The sequence below is a fragment of the Eulemur rufifrons genome, chromosome 10 (assembly GCF_041146395.1).
Source record: "Eulemur rufifrons isolate Redbay chromosome 10, OSU_ERuf_1, whole genome shotgun sequence".
NCBI classification, from domain to species: Eukaryota; Metazoa; Chordata; class Mammalia; order Primates; family Lemuridae; genus Eulemur; species Eulemur rufifrons.
In genome coordinates, this window is record NC_090992.1 from 14,514,392 (window position 1) to 14,539,645 (window position 25,254).

The 25,254-nt window shown below is 36.0% G+C and overlaps 1 protein-coding gene across 10 annotated transcripts in view; it reads left to right on the forward strand.

The window, feature by feature from the left end:
* FBXW11 (F-box and WD repeat domain containing 11) overlaps positions 1-25,254 on the forward strand; it is a 116,102-nt gene that overhangs the window by 48,339 nt on the left and 42,509 nt on the right. For 5 of the 10 annotated variants that reach the window (XM_069484202.1, XM_069484196.1, XM_069484197.1 and 2 more), the window contains one exon: positions 19,893-20,118. In XM_069484202.1, coding sequence (XP_069340303.1) covers positions 19,893-20,118 — 226 coding nt within the window. Of the gene's footprint in view, positions 1-16,678; positions 16,742-19,892; positions 20,119-25,254 lie in introns of those variants that run through there. The other 5 variants (XM_069484198.1, XM_069484201.1, XM_069484195.1 and 2 more) reach the window with 2 other exon arrangements.

Consider the following 25,254-nt stretch of genomic DNA (forward strand, 5'->3'; position numbering starts at 1 on the left):
CTAAGGGTACACACCCACCATGAGGTGAAGCCGGGATTCAAACCTAGTCTAGTTCTAATATACCTTACTGCTTCTTAAGATAGAAACTACTTTCATAGGGATGATATTTATGTTTTAAGTTGTAAATCGACTTTTCTTAATCTTAGGGCAATTTTGCATTGGGAATACTATTTATGTTATTATATTATTCTAGTGGCTTACATGATCAAATATCTCCTTTTCAGAGAGACCTCTCTGACCATCTAATCTAAAATAGCTTCCTGTTTTCCACTGTTTTTTTAACATTTGCTTTTTACTCCAAATTAAGTAACTAAGAAGGAACCTATAACATAAAAGATTTTTACAAGGACTCCAATAAGTGACTCTTGGTTTTCTAAAGTATAATAGAAAACCTGCTTTATTTTTTATTCATAGCACTTAGCACTATCTAAAATTATATTCCATGTTTGTTTTTTTCCTCCTGTTTTCTTTTTCTCTTACCAGAATCCAAGTGCCATGATAAAAAAGGCCATGTCTTGTTTACTGGTAAACATACCTGATTTTAGCATAGTTCCTGACAGGTCGTAGGTGCTTAGTAATTATTGATTGAATGAACAATAAGCATAGTAAACTGGAATGTGGAGGAAAGACTTTGTTAGGATTATATGGTATGGTATTATTTCCTGCCATGCTCAGGACTACGTTGGATTTCGTTCTTTGAATTTTGTGAATCTAAGTATTCCTGTAAGTTGAAAGATTATCTTGAAAAAAAAAACCTGATTTTGTTTGTTCTATTTTGTTTTGCTTAAAAAGTACTCTTTTTGGATTATAAAATTAATAGGTACTATATATTATAGAATGTTGGGGTAAAAGTGGAAAGAAAAATGAGAAATAATGCACAATTTAAAGAGTGCCATTCTTAATATTTTGGCATATTTGAGCTTTTAATCTACTCATATGTTTTACACAATTGGGTATATTGTATATACCCAATTGTGTAACCAAATAAAGTATATATAATTTTATATACTTTATTTTACTTTTTATGCTTTGTACTCCATTATAATCACTCCATAGGATGATTATATTAAAGTATTCCTATAATTTGTTACAACATAATTTTAAATTACCATATGATTCATTTCATGAACATTCCATAATTTGTCATTTTTTTGATGTTTAGAATCTTCATTCTTAATTATTAAAAAAACTAATCACCATCTTTGTATATAAATCTTTGCCTTCATTTTGAATTACTTAGGATATATTTCTAGGTGATATATTGTGTGTATCCTGTCAGATCGTTTTTCAGAGGGTTTACATCTCATTGTACCTTCACTAGATTGAATATTATTAGTTTGAAAAGGTTTAACAAGCCTATTGCTCTGTGAGATTTACTAGCATACTCTAAGTATGCTACTAAACCTCTTTACTAGTAGCAATTCTTCACTCTCAGCAGTTTGAATATATGTTGAGTCAGCTAAGGCATGGCCTACTAAAAGAAAATCCACTACAGCTGGATGTGCTTGGCCAAGAAAAAGAACTCCGGAGACATTTTCAAACACGTAACAACTGTGCCAGCCCATGCCTTCCTATTGAATTGCCTGGGTGCTATGACTATAGTTCAAAATTGAGATCATTCAGTTAGAATGGGTTACTTAGAAAACACCTAAGGAAACAGAATCACTCATACATTTTTATACATATCTACCTACCATGGGTATAAGTATCTACTATGTCCCATACCCTATGTTATGTGCAAAGAACAAGCTGACAATCTTTGTAGACAGGTTGCATGTAAACACTCTATACCCTAATATAAGGAAGGTTCTTCTCTTTAGAAAACCAAGAGTCACTTACTGGTGTCTTTATAAAATCTTCTGTGTTATAGGTTGCTGCTTAGTTACTTAATTTGGAGTAAAAAGCAGGTGTTAAAATCCTTCATCTTTAAGACAATAGGAAATGAAAAATTGAGGATTAAAGTAACTGTAGCCATGATGGTAGATAGGAAGAAACTATCACATTATTAATTTCAAAGAAAAAAGACTTTGCCAAAAGAAACATTGCTCAGGGACATCTGTTAGAATTCACAAAAAAGGGATGGATGATCGAACCCATTATTGTTGACTAGTAGTGGGTGGCTTGGGGAAGACACATGAACCTGTAGTCAGTACTAGTTTGAGATATTTATTGTTGTCTGACAGTGGTAATTTAAAAAAGGGGAGGCCACAAAAGATTGCAGCACATTTATTCCTGGGGATGTGAGCTCACTATTTGAAGTGTTAGATATGTAAACAAGCCATTGAAAGATTGCTTTTTATTTACTTTGAGATAATCTCAAGTTTATAGGAAAGTTACGAGTGTAATACAAAGAATTTTTTGTTTCCCAAACAATTTGAAAGTAAAGCTGACTGAAGGCTTCTGTCATGCTAGAGTGTTTTAGTGTGTATTTCCTACAAAGAAGGATGTTCTACATAATCATAATACAGGAATCAAATCAGTAAATTAACACTGGTATAGATTACTGCCATCTAATCCTCAGCCCTTGGTTAAGTTTCATCAAAGGTCCCCATGATGTCCTTTGTAGCAGAGCTGTCCAGTTTGGAATTATGCATTGCCTTTTGTTGTCATACTTCTTTAGTTTCTTTCAGTTTTGGACAGTTTTTTCATCTTTGCTAGACCTTCATGACCCTGACACTTCTAAAGATTACAAATTGGTTATTTTGAAGTATGTCTGTCAGTTTAGGTTTGTCTTTTATTTCCTTATAATTAGATTTAGGCTATACATCTTTGGTGGGAGTATCACAAAAGTGATTGCGTGTTCTCATTGCATCCTATTAGGTGATATATGATTTTGATTTGTCTCATTAAGAATGATGATTACTCTGATCGCATGAATAAGTTAATGTCTAATAAGACTTCTTCACTATAAAGTTATTGTTTTTCCTTTTGTTATTAACTATTATGTGGGGAGGTACTTTGAAATTATTAATATATAAATGTCCTATTTTCATCAGATTTTGAAGTTTTCATTCATTGTGTAAGTATGGACTTGGGTTTTCCAATTTTATTCAGTAGGTTATAATCTTTTATTATCATTAGTTGTTTTGATGGTCAGATTGTTCAAAGTTAGGCCAAGTCAGGTTCTTTATCCTTTTGATCTGTCCTCGTAATTGTTTAAGCACTTCCTTACTTTCTGCTGCAACATGTTCCAGGCTTGTCTTGTATTTTCCCATACTCAGCCTCAGAATCAGCCATTTCTCCAAAGGAACGCTTGTTCCTTTTAGTGAAGAATGGTATTAGATCTGGGTGGCAAGTGTGCTTCGTGCTAGCTATTAGAATGTCATTGCTTCCAGGCCCTCTCAGCCAACTGTGTCAGTGTGAACCATAAGTTCATACTGACACTTCCAATTCTAGTCCCGTCTCATAGATTTCATTTGAGCCTTCCGTAAGGTAACCCTTTTCATATATTTACATCTTCCTTTTCTAACAATGGGAAACCTAGCTCCTATTTTTCACAATATATTTACTGACTTGCTCAGTCCTAGAATGCATAGTAAGTAGTTTTAGAATTACAGTCGGCCTTTTACGTTCATGGATTTAACCAACCTCAGGTCGAAAATATTTGGAGAAAAAAATAATAAAAAAATAACAATAAAAAATACAAATAAAAATATAGTAGAACAACTATCTACATAGCTTTTACATTGTATTAGGTATTATAAGTAACCTAGAGATTTAAAGTATACAGGAGAATGTGTTTAGATTATATGCAAATAGTATGTCATTTTATGTAAGGGACTTGAGCATCCAGGGATTTTGGTATCTGAGAGGAGAGGATGTGTGTGTCTTGGAACCAATCCCTGTGAGGATACTGGGGGACAACTGTACTCACTAACATCACTGAAAATTAATGTATTAACCATACTGAAAAGTTTTTTATAATTTAAAAAAATCTTGTTTGTAGTTCAACTAACAAGTTCCAAGAGTCACTTGGGTTAATTTTTTTCATTCTACCATTAAATGTGATTATGCTATTTATTTGAAATATATTAGGTTCATCTATTCTGATGAAGATAAACGATTATTAGCAAGGAATTAGCAAGTAAAATTCAATTCAGCCATCTGTTTACTGAATACATATTCTTTTGGATCTCATGGATTTCTAGGAATTTGGTGAAGAGGTAATTGTCAAAGTAGGCATGAAGGTTCATTGCCGTATTGTGTTTAATAGTAAAAATACAATGTCCATTGAATTGTGTAAGCAAATTATGGGATAAAGTAAACTGTAGCTGTTAAAAACGAAACTGCAGATCTACAGTGACATGGAAAGATGTGCACAACACATGGAAAAAAAGCAGTTACTGAAGAGCATGTTTTAAATAATTTTTACACACACACACGCACACACACGGACACACGAGTTTACAATCTGTGTGCCAAAATGGTACAGTGGTTATTTCGGGGTGGCAGTATTTGGGTTGATTGTTTTCTCTTTTTTAAGAAACTTCATTTGTATATTTCCTTTTTTGATATGCCTGTATAAGTCTTTTGCCCATTTTAAAAATGGTGTTTATATGTGATTGTGATTTTTCCCTGATTTGAAGTGAGCTTGAAAAAAATATTCTGAATGTATTGTCAGTCTTTTCCCACTCTGTGGGCTGCCTTTTTTCATTTACATTTAATTCCCTTTAAAAAAATTGATATATTATGCATATCATAAAATTAAAGCATTCCATGTATGCAATTCAATGATGTGTCATGATGATAAATCAGTTTCAGAACAGGAGGCGGAGCTCATGGTGATGCGAGTGATGGGGAGCATCTGTAAATACAGATGATGAAGGTTGCTTGCCTGCCACTCACCTCTGGCTGTGTAGCCTGGTTCCTAACAGGCCACAGATCACTTTTCCTTGTTGTTATAAAGAGATATATACACTTCAAGGAAAATTTAGATGGGATATATGAACAACAAGAAAATAAAAATTACAGAGATAGTATTGTAAGCATTTTAACGTGCAGTTGCTTTCCTAAATAAATACTTAAATAAATTAAATTTTATTTGTAAGGATGAGATCATACAGACATATTTTGACCTGCTTTTTTCCCCACTTAAAATAGTTTTGACCTTTTTCCATGTCACTATTCTTCTAAAATAGTGTTTCATTAACTTTAGATGGTTGTGTACAACCTTCACAATTTTCACATGTCTGTATATCATTTGTTCTTTTACTTCACATATTTTAAAAATCTGTGGGAACTGTATATTACTGCATGACTGGAAAATCAATGACACTAGCATAGGTTACTGTAAAAATAAATGCCATAAAAACAAAACCCATATGAAATACTAGCCAGATATAATTTTTTTAGCAGAAAACTGAACAGACGATCAGCTCTTTTTGTTAAAAACAGACATTTGCAAGTATTAGAGAGATGTAAAAATATATTTTGATGGAATTAAAATTGAAAGGAAACTGAAAAGATTGTAACTTTTGCACTGTGGAATTTATTGTATTCCACTCCCTTAACACCAGGGGTTTTCAGATGTTTTCACAGTAAGAAATAAAATTTACATTTAGACCTGCTATACATGAACATGTGTATTCATGTGTGTGTGAATATAATTTATATGTGCATGTATATGTTATGTATGTGTATTCCTTCAGAAAAAGCACTGCCATTTTTAATTGTAAGATACCCTTGATCATTAAGAAACATCTCTAATTCAGAGATGTTAATATGTGAAAAAATGCATCTTAGAACTAATGAAATGAGGTATGCAATATGTTCTAGTTTTTCTGTTTTAGTTTTTTAAAAAATGCTGGTTATCCCTTAAATTGATATTTTGAACTATAATGGATTGCAGCCTCCAATCTGAAAAACATGAACTTAAAATTTAAAAATATGAATCTTAAACCCAACTTTATTTAAAAAAATTAGTAAAGATGAATTTTAAATGTAAATGTACAAAGTAAAATAAAACTTTTAAGCTGTTACATGGGAGAATATACTCCGGGATCCCAACACCCGGGCCGTGGACTGGTACTGGCCTGTGGCCTGTTAGGAACCAGCCCCACAGCGGGAAGTAAGTGAGTGAAGCTTTATCTGTATTTACAGCCGCTCACATCACCACCTCAGCTCCCCCGACCCCCACTCCCACCCCCACCCCCACCCCCACCCCTGGCCATGGAAAAATTATCTTCCATGAAACTAGTCCCTGGTACCAAAAAGGTTAGGGCCCACTGCTTCATGACCTTAGAAGAAACATTTCTTGAGCAAGCACAGAAAAGCACAAATTAATAAAGGAAAAAATTGAAAAATTAAACTACATTAAAATTTATAACTTCTATTTATCAAAAGATACCATTATGAGAATGAAAAGTTAAGCCACAGGTTGAGAGAAGACCTTTGTAATAAATATATTTGCAAAAGGACTCCATTCTAGAATATGTAAAGATTTCCTAGAAATTGGTAAGTCAAAGTCTATAGTATTTAAAAATTGATTAAAAGCTTTGAAATCCACATGGCTAATAAATTTATGAAAAGGTACTCAACATCATTAGTCATCAGGAAAATGCAGATTAAAGCCACATAGAGATACTACTATACACCCAGCAGGAAGTTAGTATTAAGACAAACGAAAAACAAATGAACACTCTCACCTGGTAACTAATACCTGGTATGTACAGGTTCTGCATCAGAGGATTCAGCCAACACAGTTGAAAATATTTTTTTAAAAACAATAAAAAATGTACATTTTAAAAATACAATATAACAGCTATTCATATTGCATTTACACTGTATTACAAGTAATCTAGAAATAATTCATTCTAAGTATACAGGACGATGTGTGTAGGTTGTATGCAAATAATACACTATTTTATGCAAGGGACTTCAGCATCCCCAGCTTTTGTTATCTGCAGAAATCAATCCCTTGCAGATACCAAGGGATGACTGTATACTTACTTTTTACTTTTTTTTTCTTTTTGATACAGGGTCTCTTCTGTTGCCTGGGTTAGGGTACAGTGGCATCATCATAGCTCAGCTCCCCGGGTAGCTGGGATTATAGGTGCATGCCACCATGGCCAGCTAATATTTTCTCTTTTTAATTGCCTGGCTAATTTTTTTTTTCTTTCTTTTTTTTTTTTTTTAGTAGAGATGGGGTCTCACTCTTGCTCAGGCTGGTCTTGAACTCCTGAGGTCTTGACCTTAAGTGATTCTTTCCTCCTTGGTTTCTCAGAGTGCTAGGATTACAGGTGTGAGCCACTGCTTCTGGCCTAGGTTGGCTACTATGGAAAAAACAAAACAAAACAAGAAAAAAAAACCCACAAACCCAAAAGAGAGCGAGCGTTGGCTAAGGTGTGGGGAAATTAGAACCCTTATATACAGTTGGTGGGAATGCAAAATGGTGCAGCCCCTATGGGAAACAATATGGAGGTTCCTCAAAAAATTAAAAATGGAACTGAACTAGATCCAGAATTTCTGGGTATTTATCCAAAAGAATTGAAATCAGGATCTTGGAGAGATACTAGCACTCAAGTTCATTGCAGCATGATTCACAATAGCCCAGATGTGGAAACAACCTAAATGTCCACCAGCAGTTGAAAGGATTAAAAAATGTGATATATACCTACAATGGAATATTATTCAGCCTTTAAAAAGAAGGAAATTCAGTGTGGTAACATGGATGACCCTTGGGGACATTATATTAAGTAAAATGAACCAGTCACAGAACGACAAATGCTGCATGATTCTGCTTATATGAACAGGTATCTGAAATATTAGTAGTAAAACTCATAAAAGCAAAGAAAAAAATGGTGATAGAGAATGGTAGTTGCCAGGGGCGGAGAGGAGGGGCAAATGGGGAGTTGCTAATCAATAGGTATAAAACTTCTGTTATGTAAGATGAGTAAGTTCTAGAGATCTGCTGTACATTGTGCCTATACACTTAAAAATCTGTTAAGAGGGTAGATCTCATGTTAAGGGTACTTACCACAATTAAAAAAACAACCAGGCAAAATGAATATATGGTGATGTTAAAAAAAAAAATAGTGATTACCTTTGAAGGGTTAATGCTAGGGAGTTAATATGAGGGAGACATTTGGGGCCCTGGTAATGTTCTTTACGTTCATCTTAATAACGTTATACTTGAGAATTTGGCTCTTTATTATATTGTATTAATAAAAACAGTTTTAAAAATAATTTTTTTTCCATCAGTGCCATCTTTTCATTTATTTACTTATTTTTATAGACTTCATTTTTTAAACAGTTTTGAGTTCATAGCAGAATTTGGAGAAGAATACAGAGACATCCCATATATGCTCTGGCCTCACACATGGCACAGCCTCTTCCGTTTCAGCATGTGCCACCAGAGTGTACATTTGTTACCTTTGAACTACATTGACATGTCATTATTGCCCATAGTCCATAGTTTATATCACTCTTGGCTTTGTACAAATCTGTGGGTTTGGACAAATGTATAATGACATGAATACACCATTATAGTATCATACAGAATAGTTTTATTACCCTAAAAATCCTCTGTGCTCTGTGTACCATATTTTTAAATGAAATCCTATTGTTGGACATTTACAATGTTTTCTTTTTTACACATTACAAATTGTTGTAGCTGCAATTTTATATAGGTCTACAATTCCTTAGGATAAATTGCTGTAAGTTAAACTGTGTCCATTGTTATATAGTACTCTTTGAAGTTATGCATTGATAAATAGTCCCTAAGAGGTGACAATTTATAATCCTACCAGAGAGTCTGATTTCTATATAGTAAATAAAAGTTACTAATTTGATAGGTGAAAAATTGTATCTTTTTTGTTACAGTGGTTGTTCATTTTTGGTGCCATTTAAGTTTCTTTTTTAAAAAATGTACTTTTTGCTTATTTGCCTATGAAGGTACTAACTTTGTTTTTCTAACTAATTTACAAGATATCTTTATATAGTTTGCTATTTATCATATGTTACAATATTTCCCTCAATGTATTTGTCATTATAACTTGTTGATTTTGAACATTCAGGAATTTAAAATTTTTATTTAGTCAAATCTAAATTCTTTACTGTTTGGTGACATCATGCTTAGACAGCCTTTTCCCTATTTTACCAGTTTTTAAATATTCTTCTGTGTTGCTTTTAATAGTTCATGGCTTTATTTTTTCATGCTTGATTCTTTTTATCCACAGTATATTTTGGCATGTGTTATAAGATAGCATTTGACTTTTATTTTTAATACTCTTCATCCCTTTCCCACCAGTTTGAAGTTCTAACTTTGTCGTACACAAATTCCTAAGTGTATTTGTTTCTGGACTTTCTCTTCTGTTTCATTGATTTTACTTTGTGAGGACCACACTACTTTAGTTAGTGTAGCTTTTAAGAAAAATGCTACTGTCTAATAATATGGTTGCTCCTCTCTCTTAAAAAATAATTGGTGATGACGAAAGGAAGAAAAACCTACATTCTTCCAGGTATTTTTAGTATCATCTCTTGTCATATAATATCAATAACAACAAAATACTTGTTATAAATTCGAGTGGAACTAGTTTAGATTAATTAGAAGAAAACTTACTGCATTGTGATAATTACGTAACAACAATTTTAACCAAACTCCCAATGGATTTAAAATGTTTTAGTAGTTTGTATTTTTATTACGTTGTTGAAAGAAAACAACTGGCATATTCCTGTATTTAAGCATTGTGTGGAAGGAGGAGGAGGTTACCAGTCGAGCTGTTTAGCGGGGGTCAGGTCAATGTGTCTGCATACACGGCCTTCTTCCTTCTGAGTTGCCAGGTTAGTGTGAGAGAGAGGGCCTTCTGTTTTGGACAAGCTTGTTTTTTCTTTTTCAAAATGAATACTTCTAGCTTTTTTAGGGATTTTAATTCCCAGCAATGTGTTGGTAAGATTTAGGTTTAAGGTTTAGGTTTTAGGGGCGTAGATGCAGTTAACAATAACAACAAAAAGGTGTTTGGTTTGCCTTGTCCAGTCACTGTTCTATGTATTTATCTTTGGAATTTATGGCAAGTAGTAATTGGCAGAATAGATTTAGATTTTTCTGCTTGGCCTAGTGTTAAACATATAGCAGACTCTTTATGATTTCTAACTGTATTTGAGATTTCTTCTGTGGCATAGGATGCTGTATCAGTTTTTTAAAAAATGTTCCATGGGAAATTGAAAATAATGTATAGTCTCTTAAAGGGTAGAAATTTGAGATCTATCTAGTAATAGTAAATCAAACTGCTGCTGCTTTTTTTTTTTTTTGTCTACTTCATCTATCAAAGATGGAAAGACTTTTGAAAAATAAAAAATATTTCCATTTTTTTCTTGATGTACTTTGTGAAATTCTATCCAGTATATAGAAGCACATATTATCCTCTTTATAAATTTTGCTTTTTAGAGCTTTTGAAAATTCTTTGTTATTCAGTGGTTTGACTTGAATATTACTCTCCTTGCAATAATGACCCTTTGCTTTCCTTTTAATTTGAAAATTTCTGCTATGTTTTTGCTCATTTCTTTTAGCCTTTTTGTGTGAATTTGATATTACGCTTACCCTTGTGGCCAGGGGAATTCTTGAATTTAACTTCGTTTTATTAAAACGTGCTGCTTGCAACGAATTAAGTTGATTTCATGGGCTACAACCAGCAGCTGGAAAACACCTGAGACATATTTTTCTGTATGGAAAGTACATTGACTTCTGAGTAGAACAGACTTGGGTCTGAATGCTGCATCTCTCATTTACCAGCGATGTGACTCTTAACCAGTTACTTGCAAAACTAGCAGCATTTTTAAACTAGGAAATTGATTCCTCTTATATAACTCTCAAAGTGGGGAATTTTCCAAGTGAAATATTCTGTGTTAGTTGGTGGAACCTACTAGCAAAGATATATCACTACTCAGAGCCAGCTGTGCCTATATACAAACTAAAAGAAAATAAAGGCTAGGTCATTGCAACTAGCCTACCACTTCTCTTGTTTGGCCTGACACTGAGAAGGCAAAATGTATAAAAGAGATTCCAGGATTAGTGATACGCTACAAAGAGACAAGGAATTCTGTGTGGTAGCTGAGATTTCATAGCAGATGCAATATTGCTGGACTAAATTACACAGCTGATGAAAAATCTTCAGCTCACAATATTGTGTGACCTTTAAAAAAAAAAAGATGGTGTAATGGGGTGCACTTTCCCGAGTTTTGTTTGGGTTTAAATAGAATTCAGTTTAAGGAAAGTAATTTACATCTGGGTTACCTAGATGCTACCTAGAATGCATTTGTTTACTAAGGTGAGGAGTTTTTGTCATTAACAGCCTGGGGTAGCAGTGTTAATGAAAATGCACAGGTAAAATGGAAAGTTACTTTTGCTAAGCTGTTTACCGTATTTAAAGACCACACTACATGTATTTTCAGGTTGTTTTTTTTTTTAACAGTAGTGTGGAATTTGATTATTTTTCTATCTTCTTTCATTAGACACATTTGTGATCAGTGGTATAAAATTTCCAAACCTGACTCTGAGGGTAATGGAGATCTGACTATTTGAAATAACCAACCAGCCAAACCAATTGTCCTTAGTATAGAAATTTATAGTACCAGTTATGCTCAGAAATCTGTTTGTGAAGACAGAGCAACCACTTGTGCCTGTCTGTGTTTTCCTTTGCAGTGATGGAAAAAGTGTCTTTAAAATGAGATTGAGATTTTCATTATGCTGCAAATAGCTATAGTGTATATGTAGTCTAACTGGGGGTGGAGGGTGTGGGGAGCATCATATAGGTAGAAGGAGTCTAGGTTTGAATCTTGGTACTTATTTGATGCATAACCCCAGGAAATTTGCATAACATTTCTGAGCCATAGTTCCCCCAATCTGTAAAATAGGATATGTGTATTACCATGTAGGGTCATTTTAAGGATTAGAGATAATTTATATAAAATTTCTAACACAATGCCTGGCTATGACGGGTAGTCATTAAATAGTAATTATTGTTATCTTTATTACTCTGTGGAGCTATTAGATAAAGTATATAGTTGATCATATTTTTAATATATAGTTATTGACTGATTTCACAAATTTTACTTAAAAAAATACCCAGGAACAGACATTAGTGGTATTTGGTAGTTCTGAAATAACACATATTGGGATGGAGTCTGTCAATGCAGCTTCCTTATTTAGGTTGGTGTTACCATGTGGACTAATCACTTTGCCATAGCAGTGATTTTTGAGCATAGACATGGATCAAAATTACTTGGAGAATGGAAAAAAAGAAAAAAAGAAATACATATGCCTGGGCTTCATCCACTCCATGGTCAGCCATACATAAGGATTCATATTATTTATAGCCCTCATCCACACCCCCAAGTGCATGGACCTTTAGTAAAGAACCCTCGGTATCATGGTTGTTTTCCAGCTATGAATTTAGTGGCAAGTAGGACATACCCCTAAATTTAGATATTATTTTTTTTTTTTTTTTGAGACAGAGTCTCACTCTGTTGCCCGGACTAGAGTGCCGTGGCGTCAGCCTAGCTCACAGCAACCTCAAACTCCTGGGCTTAAGCGATCCTACTGCCTCAGCCTCCCGAGTAGCTGGGACTACAGGCATGCGCCACCATGCCCGGCTAATTTTTTTGTATATATATATTTTAGTTGTCCATATAATTTCTTTCTATTTTTAGTAGAGACGGGGTCTCACTCTTGCTCAGGCTGGTCTCGAACTCCTGACCTCGAGCGATCCACCCGCCTCGGCCTCCCAGAGTGCTAGGATTACAGGCGTGAGCCACCGCGCCCGGCCTTAGATATTAACATACTCTATGAATTACTTGGCCATGGTAAGGTCAAGCTGTATGTGAAAAGCATCACATATTGTCACAGGAGCCAAGGAGAAGGACTGAGATGGCATTGTTTTAGTATATTTTCCCAAGGAGGCAAGTTTAGGGGATCACATTCCTAGAGCACTGGGTTTCAAGAGGAGAGGGTGATTTAGTCCCTCTCCCCTGGGGACATTTGGCAATCTGGAACCGTTTTTCATTGTCACAGTTCAGTTCGGGGGAAGGACTGTGAGTGTTGGCGGGGGTTGGGGGGGTGCTGCTGGCATAGGTGGAGGCCAGGGAGGCTGCTGACAGCTTGTAACACATATGGCAGCTCTCACAACAAAACTACTGACATTCCCAAAATGTCAGTAGTACCAAAGTTGACCTGCCCTAGAGACAAACTGCTTCTTCCTAGATAATATCTTTTATTGGTAGTATCAGAACAGGGAGGGTTTGCATTTTTACCTACTTACGTGTGATGCCCTTTGGCAGATGTAGGAGGAAAGAAATGATGAGAAGGGTAGGATGTGAATAAGCCAGGTTGGTATTTCAAAGAACTTTTCTTTCCCAGCAGTATTGGAGACTTAAAGAGGATTTCACCTGTCAGATTGGCCATGGTTTCACATGAGAGTTTGGATGTGGGAACTACCTTCCTTTTCTCTTGGGAGGCTCATTGTTTTTTCTTCCCTCGTCTTTTGAACCTGTAACCTTTTGTCTGTTGCCTTTAAAGAATAAAATCCAAAATGATTTAAAAAAAAAAAACAAAAAAACAAAAAACTATGGCTCCCTTAAGAGAGTTTTCTATTCTTGCCATCACCATTTATCCCCATGACCCTATATACGGGTTGAGTATCCTTTATCCAAAATGCTTAGGGCCAGAAGTCTTTTGGGTTTCAGATTTTTTCGGATTTTGCAATATTTGCTCTATACTTACCTGTTAAGCACCCAAATCCAAAAACCTGAAATCTGGAGTGTTCCGAGGGGCATTTCCTTTGAATGTCATATTAGTGTTCAAAAAGTTATGAATTTTGGATTTTTGGATTTGGAATGTTCAACCTGTAGCAGGCTGAGAAAGATGATAAGGAATAGGGGGAAAGTGGGCATTTCTTTTGTCTCCGAGAAGTATTTGGTGAAGTGAGAGGGAATTGTGCTGTGCTATTGCTGCACTTCAGTGTTTGCTACTATGTGTCGATTCATAGCAGTATCGTAAAATGGGGGTGTTCATGTGCAACAAACTTGAGAAAGCTGCGTTGAGTTAATTTAGCCTGATTTTTAAATTATAGTACATTATAGATAGAGCCTTTAGTATCTTAATGGAGTATATTGTAACCTCTGAGAGAAAAAGAGAGGGAAAGACAGCGCTAGAACAGAGTGTATGTAGCATTTCTCAAACCTAATTAGACCCTGGGACCCTTATTTTCTCTGAACATCTCCTGTGTCACCTGGAATCCTCTTTGAAAGTGATCCTCTGATCACTGTAGCTTCAGAGTAGCATTTTCTCTTTGGTGTCTTCTCCTGAAGCCTTTATAAAAGAAATTGGAAAAATATATGGGATGATGAAGCTATTCCAGCCCTCCAGGGTTTTATTAAATGCAATTTTGTTAAATTGTATGTCTTTATCTTCTTTTATCAAGCCTTAAGAGAATAGTTGCTGTTTTCTTCAGAGGGGTTGTTCCTTCTCACCTGTATAAGTAAACATCTTTTCTCTGTTTTCGGAACAAGTGAAAGGAAGAATTAAATTTCCTCCCTGTAATGACAGTTGTAGTTCACAGGGACTTCCGATGTTTTGTGTTTCCTCCTTGAGTGAAAAAGTACTAAGGTAGCTTAGGTCACAGTAGCCCTGGAGGATTCAGGGTCCTATATTTCAAAAGTTTTTAGTTTAAAACACACACATATATATATATATATATATATATAAACACACACACATATATATATATATCTCATTCATTTTCCTCTGGGATACCTGGAGACATGTGAGTGAGCACTCACTTTCTCTCTTCCACTTAATTGCTTATCCCTTTACATGCTCAACCTTTGAAGTTTCCAACCATTCTTCTTCTTGCCACTCGTAGAACCCAGACATCGTGACATTGCAAGATGGCTTTGTAACTACCAAACTCAGGGGATGTGTATTGAGTTACTGTTTCCGCTTTGTTTATTCTCTTAAGGAAACCTGCTGGCTTCATTAATTCCTAGGTCCCTTCCAGATAGCAGTAAAAAGAAAATTACATGGAGAGACCTTCATAAATACTGTCTTTGTTTCCCTATTCTCTGTCCCCTTCAGTATTATTTATTGCTTCTACCACTCCAGCCTTATTTTGGACTGTTGGACACACTGCTTCCCCCTTTAGCTCATGGTTGCCTTTTACATATAGAGCCCCCGCCCTCCTGTCCTCTTCCCCTGTCACAGACCTTGGTGCTGTAGGGCTTATAAGATTTTATTGAGGAAGCTGGTGGGTTTTCCCCATAGTCAGCCATCTGGAGCCATGCTTTTAAAAATCTCTGAAATTAGAAAAGTGTGAGAAGATAACATTGTAGGGAAAAGTAGCATCTTCAAAACAGGCAGGAAGGAATATGTTTTTAAATACCTGTTCTGCACCAAGCATTGTGCTGAGTAGTCTCAATCCGCACAACTCTGTGTGGTTTGTATTTGTTTCAGGGGCAAAATAACTTGCTCAAGGTCACACACACACAGTGAGTGAGTGACCAAATCAGGAATCGACGTCTCTCTTTGGTTTCAAAGCCTTTTGCTTTGCCGCTGCGTCATACTGCACCCCTGATCAGAGCCAGCAGTGTGACCTGTAGAGCCAAGTGTTCAGTGACTATTCTTCTGCCGTTACCTGTATTGGGTATTTTCAAATGGATTGTTTAGAAATACTGTGTGGGTCCAGACATTTTAGAACTTGAAGAACATAAAAGAAAAATAGGGAAAATTTGAGGGAGAGGCTAATCCCCTAAAGCAATAAACAGAATCTTGTAAACGCTGATAATTTAAATAGATCTGTAGTTATCCTTTTGAATAACGCTATGGAAAAAATGTTGTGTTTAAATTTTGTACCTCAATCTTAGGATTTTAGGTTTGGGAAGGAATCTTGAGACTGCTGTCCATAAATGAGTTGTTACTCCTTTCAGAGCACAACTCTCCCACTTCCCCTTCTCATTAAGTTTCCATTTAGCCATTAGGTAGGAGCTTCAAAAGGGAAAAATCCAATCATGTATAATCTCCAGTTAATGGGCGTCTATTGAGCGACTAGGTCACCAGAAAGAATAATTACACAGTGCTTCTTTGTGCAGTAAACACAAAAATCAAAAGCTAATGCATTCCCAAGGCCAGATTGTTACTGGCTAACAGCATCCTCCTCTTCAGGGGAAAGATTGGGGCACCCACCATGCTTGCTGGGGGAGACCGCAAAGCCATTCCAGAAAAACAAGGCTATCAAGGGAGGAAAGAGGACGGCAGGGGGGCGTCCAGGCCTTTGCCACTTCTAATTGCTGATCCGTTAGGGTGGATTACTGAATAGCAGACATTCTAGTAAATGTTTTGTGCAATCATCGGAAACTTCATGGGGTTTCTGGGATTTTTTGCCGTAAGTAAAAGAATAACAGTGATGACTGAGGTCGAGCCCTACTCCCGCAATTTAGCCTGTTTTCTAAGCACCCCCAACCTTCATGAATAAAGACTTTATGCTTACTTTTGTCTAGCCACTAACTTTATTGATTTATGAAAGATGAGCACGTTTCCATTGACCCAGAATAGCATGTGTTAGCCACAAGCCAAATAGTTCTTGGGTTTGTGTTGGTACACTCTAGTTTGGGTTTTCAAAATTATTTCTTGTAGTTATTTAGGGTTTATAAAACTCAGCATAATTCAAATAACCTGTTTTTCCCCCCTTAGAACACTTCAGTTATGGAAGATCAAAATGAAGATGAGTCCCCAAAGAAAAATACTCTTTGGCAGGTAGGAATTGACGGCGCACAGATAAGATAGCAGTTGACTTACTGTAGATGAGATGCTCCCTCAGTTAATGTCCTCAATGAAATCAAGAACCAAGCATTTTTGTTTGTTTTGTGCAGTTTTGATAATTTCAAAATCTACCCTAATTTATTTTCTTTTGCTTAGGGAATTGTCATTAGAAATAGTAAAGAATTTTGGAGTTTTCACAAAGATTCTGAAGTGTCTGTATCCTAAAATGTTCTGTGGCCACTGTCTAAGCCAAAGATGGATAGTAGTCGTCACCAGAACGGCACCATACCACACACCGATGTGTGCATTGATGGCTTTTTCTCCTGATCCTCACTCTTTTTTGCCATTTCCATTGGTTTGTTTGCTTTTTCCTTTTGAACTCAGTTTCCTGCTCTTTTGGCTCTGTTTTAAGGTTCGCCAGTTTTATTCCCAATCCCTCAGGGTTTTTTGGTTTGTTTTTTGTTTTGGGAGTGAGGAGCAAGTAAAGTTTCATGATTTGGTGTTTTCATTAACCATCGTGGTACACATGGTTATTCCCTTCACGAAGACACGATTAAAAGCAAAACAAATCTCAATCAGAAGAGAATAATGTAAAAAAAGTTCTCTGGGTTCATTTGATTTGAAACTAAAGAAGTAAATTAGTTAGCAAGAATAAAGTGCGCCCAACAGATTTAAGATGAGATGAAACAGCAAAACAATTCTAGGAAGAGCTTGCTGGGCTGAGCAGCTGGTTGGAAATAGAATATTGAAAATGTGCTATAGAATAGTGTAGTGCACATGCCACTATTTTTTTTGAACAGCGTATACAGGCTGGATTTTGTTCCCTCCTTTGCATTTGTTATTTTGTGATAGGATTCTCTTCATTTACTATTGATTTTTCAATTGGCAGTAGTTCTTAACGCTAGCTTTTAGTTTTTCTTTCATCTGTCTTCAGTCAAGTAGTAAATAGTTATACAAATACTCTAGGGAGTTTAGATGGTTAGGAACTCTTGTGTAAATGAAATAATAACCCTTTTGCTTATCAAATGAGTTAATGACTGTGAAAATACTTTGTAAATTTTATAAAGCAGTACACAAACGCAAGTTACTGTCATATTTAACCTGTTATGAAAACAATTATTTTGGCAAGTTATGAAGATATTTATATAAAAATGTAGAAATAAAGGAAGAAGGAAAACACGCATGGCTTTCTTTCTCAAGATAAGGCACTTTTGGCATTTTGATGTATATATCCTTTACTCTGTCTTGGTATGTTCCTCTTCTCACAAATTATTGTGATCATAATGCTACATAAAATTTTGGTTCTTACCTTTTGTTCCTTAATATTGTTTCATAAGCATGTTCTCTTGCTATTAAAATCTTTATAGACCTAATTTTAATGGCTACATTATAGCACTTTATGTAGATCCATTATAATTTGTTTTGAAGTTATTTTTAATTTTTCTCTATTATATTGGGGTGGATATCTTTATGCTTAAAGACAGCATAGATGCCCCTTATACTTGCCACAGAAAGAATTTTCACTGTTTTCCTGTTTTGAACTCTTATTTTGGGGGGACTCTTAGATGTGTCTGACTACAAGTAAAAAAAAAAAAAATCCCTGTTCAATGCTGCCCCCTGGTGGTATCTATTGTCAATGAACTTTCCCTTACCCAAGTTACAAGGGAAGAAACATTGCTAGACAACGGGGTGATAAGATAAATTGGATGGAAGATAGATGACTTCTGACCGTACACCTCTAAATGTGGACCTAAGAACTTACTTCAGATATGAAATATATAAGATTTTTTTTATCAAGGAAGACCAAAGACTCTGGGTATTTATAAAGAATGACTTTTCCAGGGATAGGTTCAGTCCACTTTAAGTTAGGGGATAATGAAAGTTCATGGTTCTGTGTGAGACTTCTGAGATAAGCTCCTGATGGAATTAATGGACATCTGTAATCCAGTTCTTCAGTTCTAAAAATTCTCTTGTATGTTATTCCTCCTGGTATCATACACAAGGAGGCTATCAGAAAAGTGATTGACAGATGGCTTGGCAAATGTTCAACAAAAGTATTGAGGTTATTTTGTTTTTAAACAGGGTAGTTACTGAGCCTCACAGCATCAGTAGTAGATGTGGCTTGAGTCTAGTGATTCAGATTATTTTTGATGCTATCGTACAGATGCAGTATATGTAGTTTCAATTTAAAAAAAAATCCTGATCTTATGCAAGGACGCGTAGGTAGATTTGATGAGAAACGTATTGTTAGTATATGAGTCTGTAGGTTATCCCCAAACCACTTATATAAGATGCGGAACTTTTCGGGTATATGGGGTTTACCTTGGGTCACTTTCTGAGAAGGTGATCAGAAGAAGGGAGGGACGGTCTAAACTGTTTTGTCTGAAGTTTAGTAGCCAAGGGAGACAGTATAGAGGAGATTTAAACTGTTGGGTAAAATGAAGTTTTTTGGATTGAATTGCTTTCAGGTTTCAGCACAACATTGCTTATTGTCTGTGTTATATAGACCAATGGTTCTCATCGTGTGGTCCCTAAAGTGTAGTCTCCAGACCAGCTGCATCAGCATCACCTGGGAACTTGTTAGAAATACAATTCTTGGGCTCTACTCCAGGGCAATAAAATCAGAGCCTCTGGGATGGGACCCAGCAATCTGTGTGTTAACAAGCCCTCTTGTTATTCTGATGCTAGCTCCAGTGTGAAAACTGCTAGCATAGATGTATAATAACCATTAGCATAGGGTATATAGTATTAACTTTCAACTTTGAGGAAATAAAACAAACTTACTAATCAATCAGTTGCCACTTTGCCAATTTGAGCAGTTCTTCCAAGATGGTTATCTACAACATTAGTTATCTAATAACAGCATGATTTTGGAAGAAGCATTGGAAAATGATGATTTAAGATGCCATTTAGCTTTAGAAATAGTGATAACTTTGGCATGTTTTATAGTGACTAATTTGAGGACATGGGCCCTGAATACATTTTTAATTACTTCCTGAATGAATTAATAAAGGAATGAGTTTGGCTTTAGGGTAAAGCTGGCATTTTAAGATTAAATGTACAGAGTAAAAAATGATTCTAATGACATATTAATTAGATTTCTTTCCCTTGTTAAACTAATTATTTTTTTGTTTTTCTAAAATAGATAAGTAATGGAACATCATCTGTGATCGTCTCCAGAAAGAGGCCATCAGAAGGAAACTATCAAAAAGAAAAAGACTTGTGTATTAAATATTTTGACCAGTGGTCTGAATCAGATCAAGTGGAATTTGTGGAACATCTTATTTCACGAATGTGTCATTATCAGCATGGACATATTAACTCTTACCTGAAGCCCATGTTGCAGCGGGACTTTATTACCGCTTTACCAGGTAACTGTACGTGTGTTTTAAAAAGCCAAGCAGTGGAAGAATGCCCAGCCTAAGGGTCTGTTGGGAACTGAGTAGACAATTTATGAAATGAATGAATGAGTACTGTGCAAGGCATTTCTTTGGGACACATACTGTATTTTTAATACATGGGACTTGAGGGAGAATTATAATTTAGCGTCTATCTGGGAAATGTAGGCAGTTTCTTTGATTAATAGTGTTAATCATTGGTCAATACTATTGCTTCATGTAGTTTGTTTAATGAGTTAATGATGTGCTTTTTATTTTGATGTAGTCTGTATATAGGCATACTTTGCCTTTATATGTAATTAAAAAAATATATGGCATTCTTTTTCCTTCAGTTTGTCTGCCTGGGAAGTGTCCCAAAGTTTAGGATGTTTATTTGTATTTGAAATGACACTTAGGGAATGAGGGAATGGCAAAAACATACTGGGAAAACTGGTAGCTTGTCTTTTACATTTTTCAAAAATTGTTTCTGCATCCTTTCCTTCACCACCTTTCCTACCCCCATCTGTCACACACACACACACACACACGCACACTTCTCTGGTTATGTTTACTTTGATTTTTTTATAATAGACTTTATATTTTAGAGCATTTTTAGGTTCAGAGCAAAATTGAATAGAAAGTACAGAAAATTCCCATATTCCTATATCCCCCAATTCCCACACATGCACAGCCTGTCCCACTGCCAACATCCTACAGCAGAACAATACATTTGTTACAATTCATGAACCTATAGTATATTAACTGATCATTATTACCACAAATCCATGGTTTTCTTTAGTGTTGACTCTTGGTGGTATACATTTTATGGGTTTGGACAAATGTATAATGACAGGTACCTACAATAATAGTACCATATAGAATAGTTTCACTGTGTTCTGCTTATTCACACACCCACCCGTTGAAATATTTTTTTATTGGCTCTATGCCGTACCACTTTATTTTAAAGACATGGGAATGAGGGGTATTTTGCTATGTTGCCCAGGCTGGCCTCAAACTCCTGGGCTCAAGCAATCCTCCGGCCTCAGCCTCCTGAGTGGGTGGGACTATAGGTGTACATCACCATACCTGGCTAATTTTTCTATTTTTTGTAGAGATGGGGTCTTGCTATGTTGCTCAGGCTGATCTTGAACTCCTGACCTCAAGTGATCCTCTTGCCTCAGCCTCCTGAGTAGCTAGGATTTGATTTTTCTTTTTTCTTTTTTTTTTAGTTTGAAGGCAACACATGTGCAGGGATTTGATATTTGATAACTCATGAGTTCTTTTCTGTCTCTGTCTCTCTGTCTTCTCTTTAAAAATTTCAACTTAAATTTGGCTAGGTAAGATAAACAGATTTCACTCCTGAAGAGAATGGTGGCTAGAACATTTTCCTATGGTGTGATCAGTATAGTATGGTAGTTACAACTGCCATATCAGGGTAGACCTAGAAATAGCCAGGGATGAGTCGGTGCCATTGCCACTACCCTACCTCTGTCAGAGCTACTGGATGGCCCCTCAGGGAGTAACCACTCCTGTCTGTGATTGGCAGGAGAACATCAGGACTCCATGTTCTAAGTACATCCTCAGCAAACAGTCCCTGGCTCAAGGCTCAGGCCTGAAACCTAGGGCTGCAAAATGACAGGCCAGCTTCTGATTTCTAATACCTTGTCTAAAACTTAGAAAATTTTGACTCCACTGTTCTTTTTATGCTGATGTGTAGCACAAGTTGCCCATTTCTTCTATTAGAATCTCTAGAAAATAAAAATATGAACCCTGTCTAGAATCATAGTATTTAATTGCTGAATAGGATCTTAACCATTAGTCCTATTTCTCATTGTGTAGATTAGGAAGCCAAGAATCAGAGAAATTGGGTGAGATTCCCATGATCATATGTCTTGGTTATTGTGGTGATGGTGTGGGTGATAGTAGGATTTGGTTGAAAAGTTAATGCAAAGGCTAAGGAAAATTCCTTAAATTGGTCCTAAGTGTTGAATACATGGATTATAACCCACTTCAGTAATACTCACTTTCAATTATAAGAAAGAGAGAGAGAGAAAGAGACCAAGATGTGCTTTTGAATATGCGAAAGAGAGAATTACAGGTGAATGGACGTAAAATGAGTGTACACATATGTGTGCAGTGCTGGAACTCAGAAGAACCCTGTGGAATCAGGTCGCATCTCACACCAATAAAAGACAGTTTTTTGAGTTGACAGTTGTACTTGTTCCTCATAAGTGCTTTTTACTAAATGAGCTTATGCCTCCATTTTTCTCAAGCAAATTCCGTTTTGGTTTTATTTTTTTCCCTGTAATTTGCTTCTCAAACGTTTTAGAGTGCCAGGGAACTCACCTTATATTTGCAGGATAGCCACAAGGTGGCACTGTTGAAGTTCTCTTGATTTGCAGAATATATAGTTCAGAGGCAACCCCTTCTCTTGGGGAGTGTACAGTCTTGGAGAGAAGGCAGAACAGATGAACATGTGTTATGTATATAAATATGGTTAGTATAATTACATACAATTCAGTTTTCATTACAGTGAATTTTAAGGCATTGTCCATATCTCTGTTAAAGTAGAATTTTGTGGTATGGAATATTACATGAAATGAATGGACCATTGGCTGGGACATGGAAATATTTTTGTTAAAATGCTATTTGTTTTAACAAGATTTGATCTGAACATATATACATATGTCAGTATATATCATACATACGAATCTAATAGCTGGGGACAAGCTAGCCAAGTTGATTGTGTTAGTTAGTATCTAGTAGACTTGGATACCTGGCATTAGTACCTTAACACAGACCCTGCATTAAGAGCATTAGGGGAGAAATAGGTCCATCTCTGTGTTCATACTTAGATTTAATAATGTGTGGAGCAACTTATGAATCATACTAGTTTGGTGTTTCACTTTTACTGTAGATCATCTTGAGTTTGAATTTTACTCTATTGAAATTGACAGTCAACTTAAGACTTCATTTGATTGTGCAAACCATTAGTTCTACAAAAAATTGTCTATAGCCTTGGCTTTTTAATGCTTATTGTAACTATTGTACCTGTCACTATGGAGAAAATGGAGAATGTTTGTGGTCTCTGGCTTCTTTTGGCTCAGTGGAAAAAGTGATAATTATGATACGCTTTTCAAAAAATCATGGTAAATGTTTAGTCTGCAGTGTCAGTTTCTGCAGGCTAAGTTTGTGGTTTGTAAAACCTGTTGTTAACAGGAAAATTCATAGCATTTAAAGTAGAGGCAGATTGTACTTCAGAAAGGATGATAAGCATTGGTGATCCATTTGGTGAGGTGTCTAAGCAATTAAAAATTTTGGAACACTTGGCTTCTTGGCCATGGTTTATTCATTTGTCTTGTCCCCTAGTAAGGATGATAAATCATCATGGACTGTAAATATGAGGCTAGATCAAAGGTCTTGGGAGATGGTGAAGGAATCAGGGCATAACTAAGGCTCCAGGCTGCTCACATGAAGACCCAGCATGACAGTGGAAGGAGTATGGATGTTGCGTTTAGACAGGCCCTTGGTTTGAATCCCAGCCCCTACACTTCATAGCTATGTGATCCCAGTTTTTGGAGCCTCAGTTTCCTCGTATATCTGGGAATAATAACGCTACATGGGATATTGTGAGGATTAAAGGTAATGGTTATAATGTGCCTGGCATCTAGTGGGTACTCTAAGGATGGCAGCTAAAAAAAAAAAAAAAAAAAACCCAGAGGAGCAGGAAACACCTGCTTCTCCAGAGGTAGTAAGATTTATTGCTAGGAAGTTTTAATTATTCACCCACTAATTTCCGAATTGATTCATCCTGACATCATATAGGTGTGTGTGCCACTTTGTTGTTTTGTTTCCTGGATGTTTTATGGAAAAAGCTGTTGGGTTTTGTGACCTGGACTTCTTTTCACTTCATTTCTGTCTGAATCCTTAGGTTGGTGGTTTCCAAGTGAAAGGTGCCCATTGATTGACTGTTGTTGTCAGGAATTGCATTGTTTTCTTTAAAAATGTTTCCAGCTTCAGATTTTACAACTAGATCTGTGACCAGGAAGGGGGAAGGGACAGCAGTGGTGGGTGGGGAAGGAAGTTTCTTTGCAACTGCTCTTTGAAATGCATTTCTAAAATAATAAAAGTTTCTGTAATTGTATGATCTAAGCAACTGTGTTGAAACTAGCTGTAGTCAAGGGCATTGAACTGACATTTGAGTTTCATTTTGATACAGTGTTATTTACATATTGAGCTTTGAAATTTGTGCCTTTTAATTGTTTTAATTTATTATTGAAATTTTTCCAGACTTTCATCTGGTGCCTATAATTAGCAACAGCAGCACTTCTTCAGTAATGTGTGTGCCATATTATGGCCTCAATTTTTAGAGGCCATAATGTGTCCTCTTGGTGCCTTGGGAAGGTTGGTGGTGGTGGGAGATGGAGGAGTCTCAGCATGTTAGAGTAATGAGAACCAGACATAGGTACTTAAGAAAATGCCTAGTTTAAACAGCTCAAAGCACTTTTTAGCCCAGGCAAATGGACCACCTTATTTAGTAACCCGTTTGTCCTGAATAGGCTTGAAACCGGAAAGTTGTAAGGTCTGCATGGCTCCTGGGAGTGACTGCTCTAAGGTGCCTTAATAGAGAGTGCGATTCCTATTCTTCTTAAAACATTTAAGGGGATATGAGGCTTATACCAAGAAAATACAGTGGGCTTAGCGTTTTTCTAGAGAAGATGTGCAATATTTTCTCTGAAGAAAATAAAGAAGAATATTGTGTATGTATAGCCTCCTTGGCCATTGATATCAGCTGAGGGTATTTGAGGGAGAGGAGAGGAGAACAAAGACTGACATTTATTGAGTACTTGTTATGTATCTGGCTCCTTATGTATATTGTCTTATTAACCTTCTCAACAAGTTTGGGAGATTCCTTCTGTCTAAAATGAGTGTATTGAAAGTGCCTATTTCAGAGGGTTATTGTGCAGATTATATGAGATAATCCATTCCAGGCATTTACTATCATTCCTATGTTATGGAAGACTGAGATCTGAAAGGAAAACGATTTGCTGAAGGTTGCACAACTAGCAGCTGACAACACTGACTCAGCCCAGATTATCTGACTTTACAGCCAATGCATCTTCTACAAAC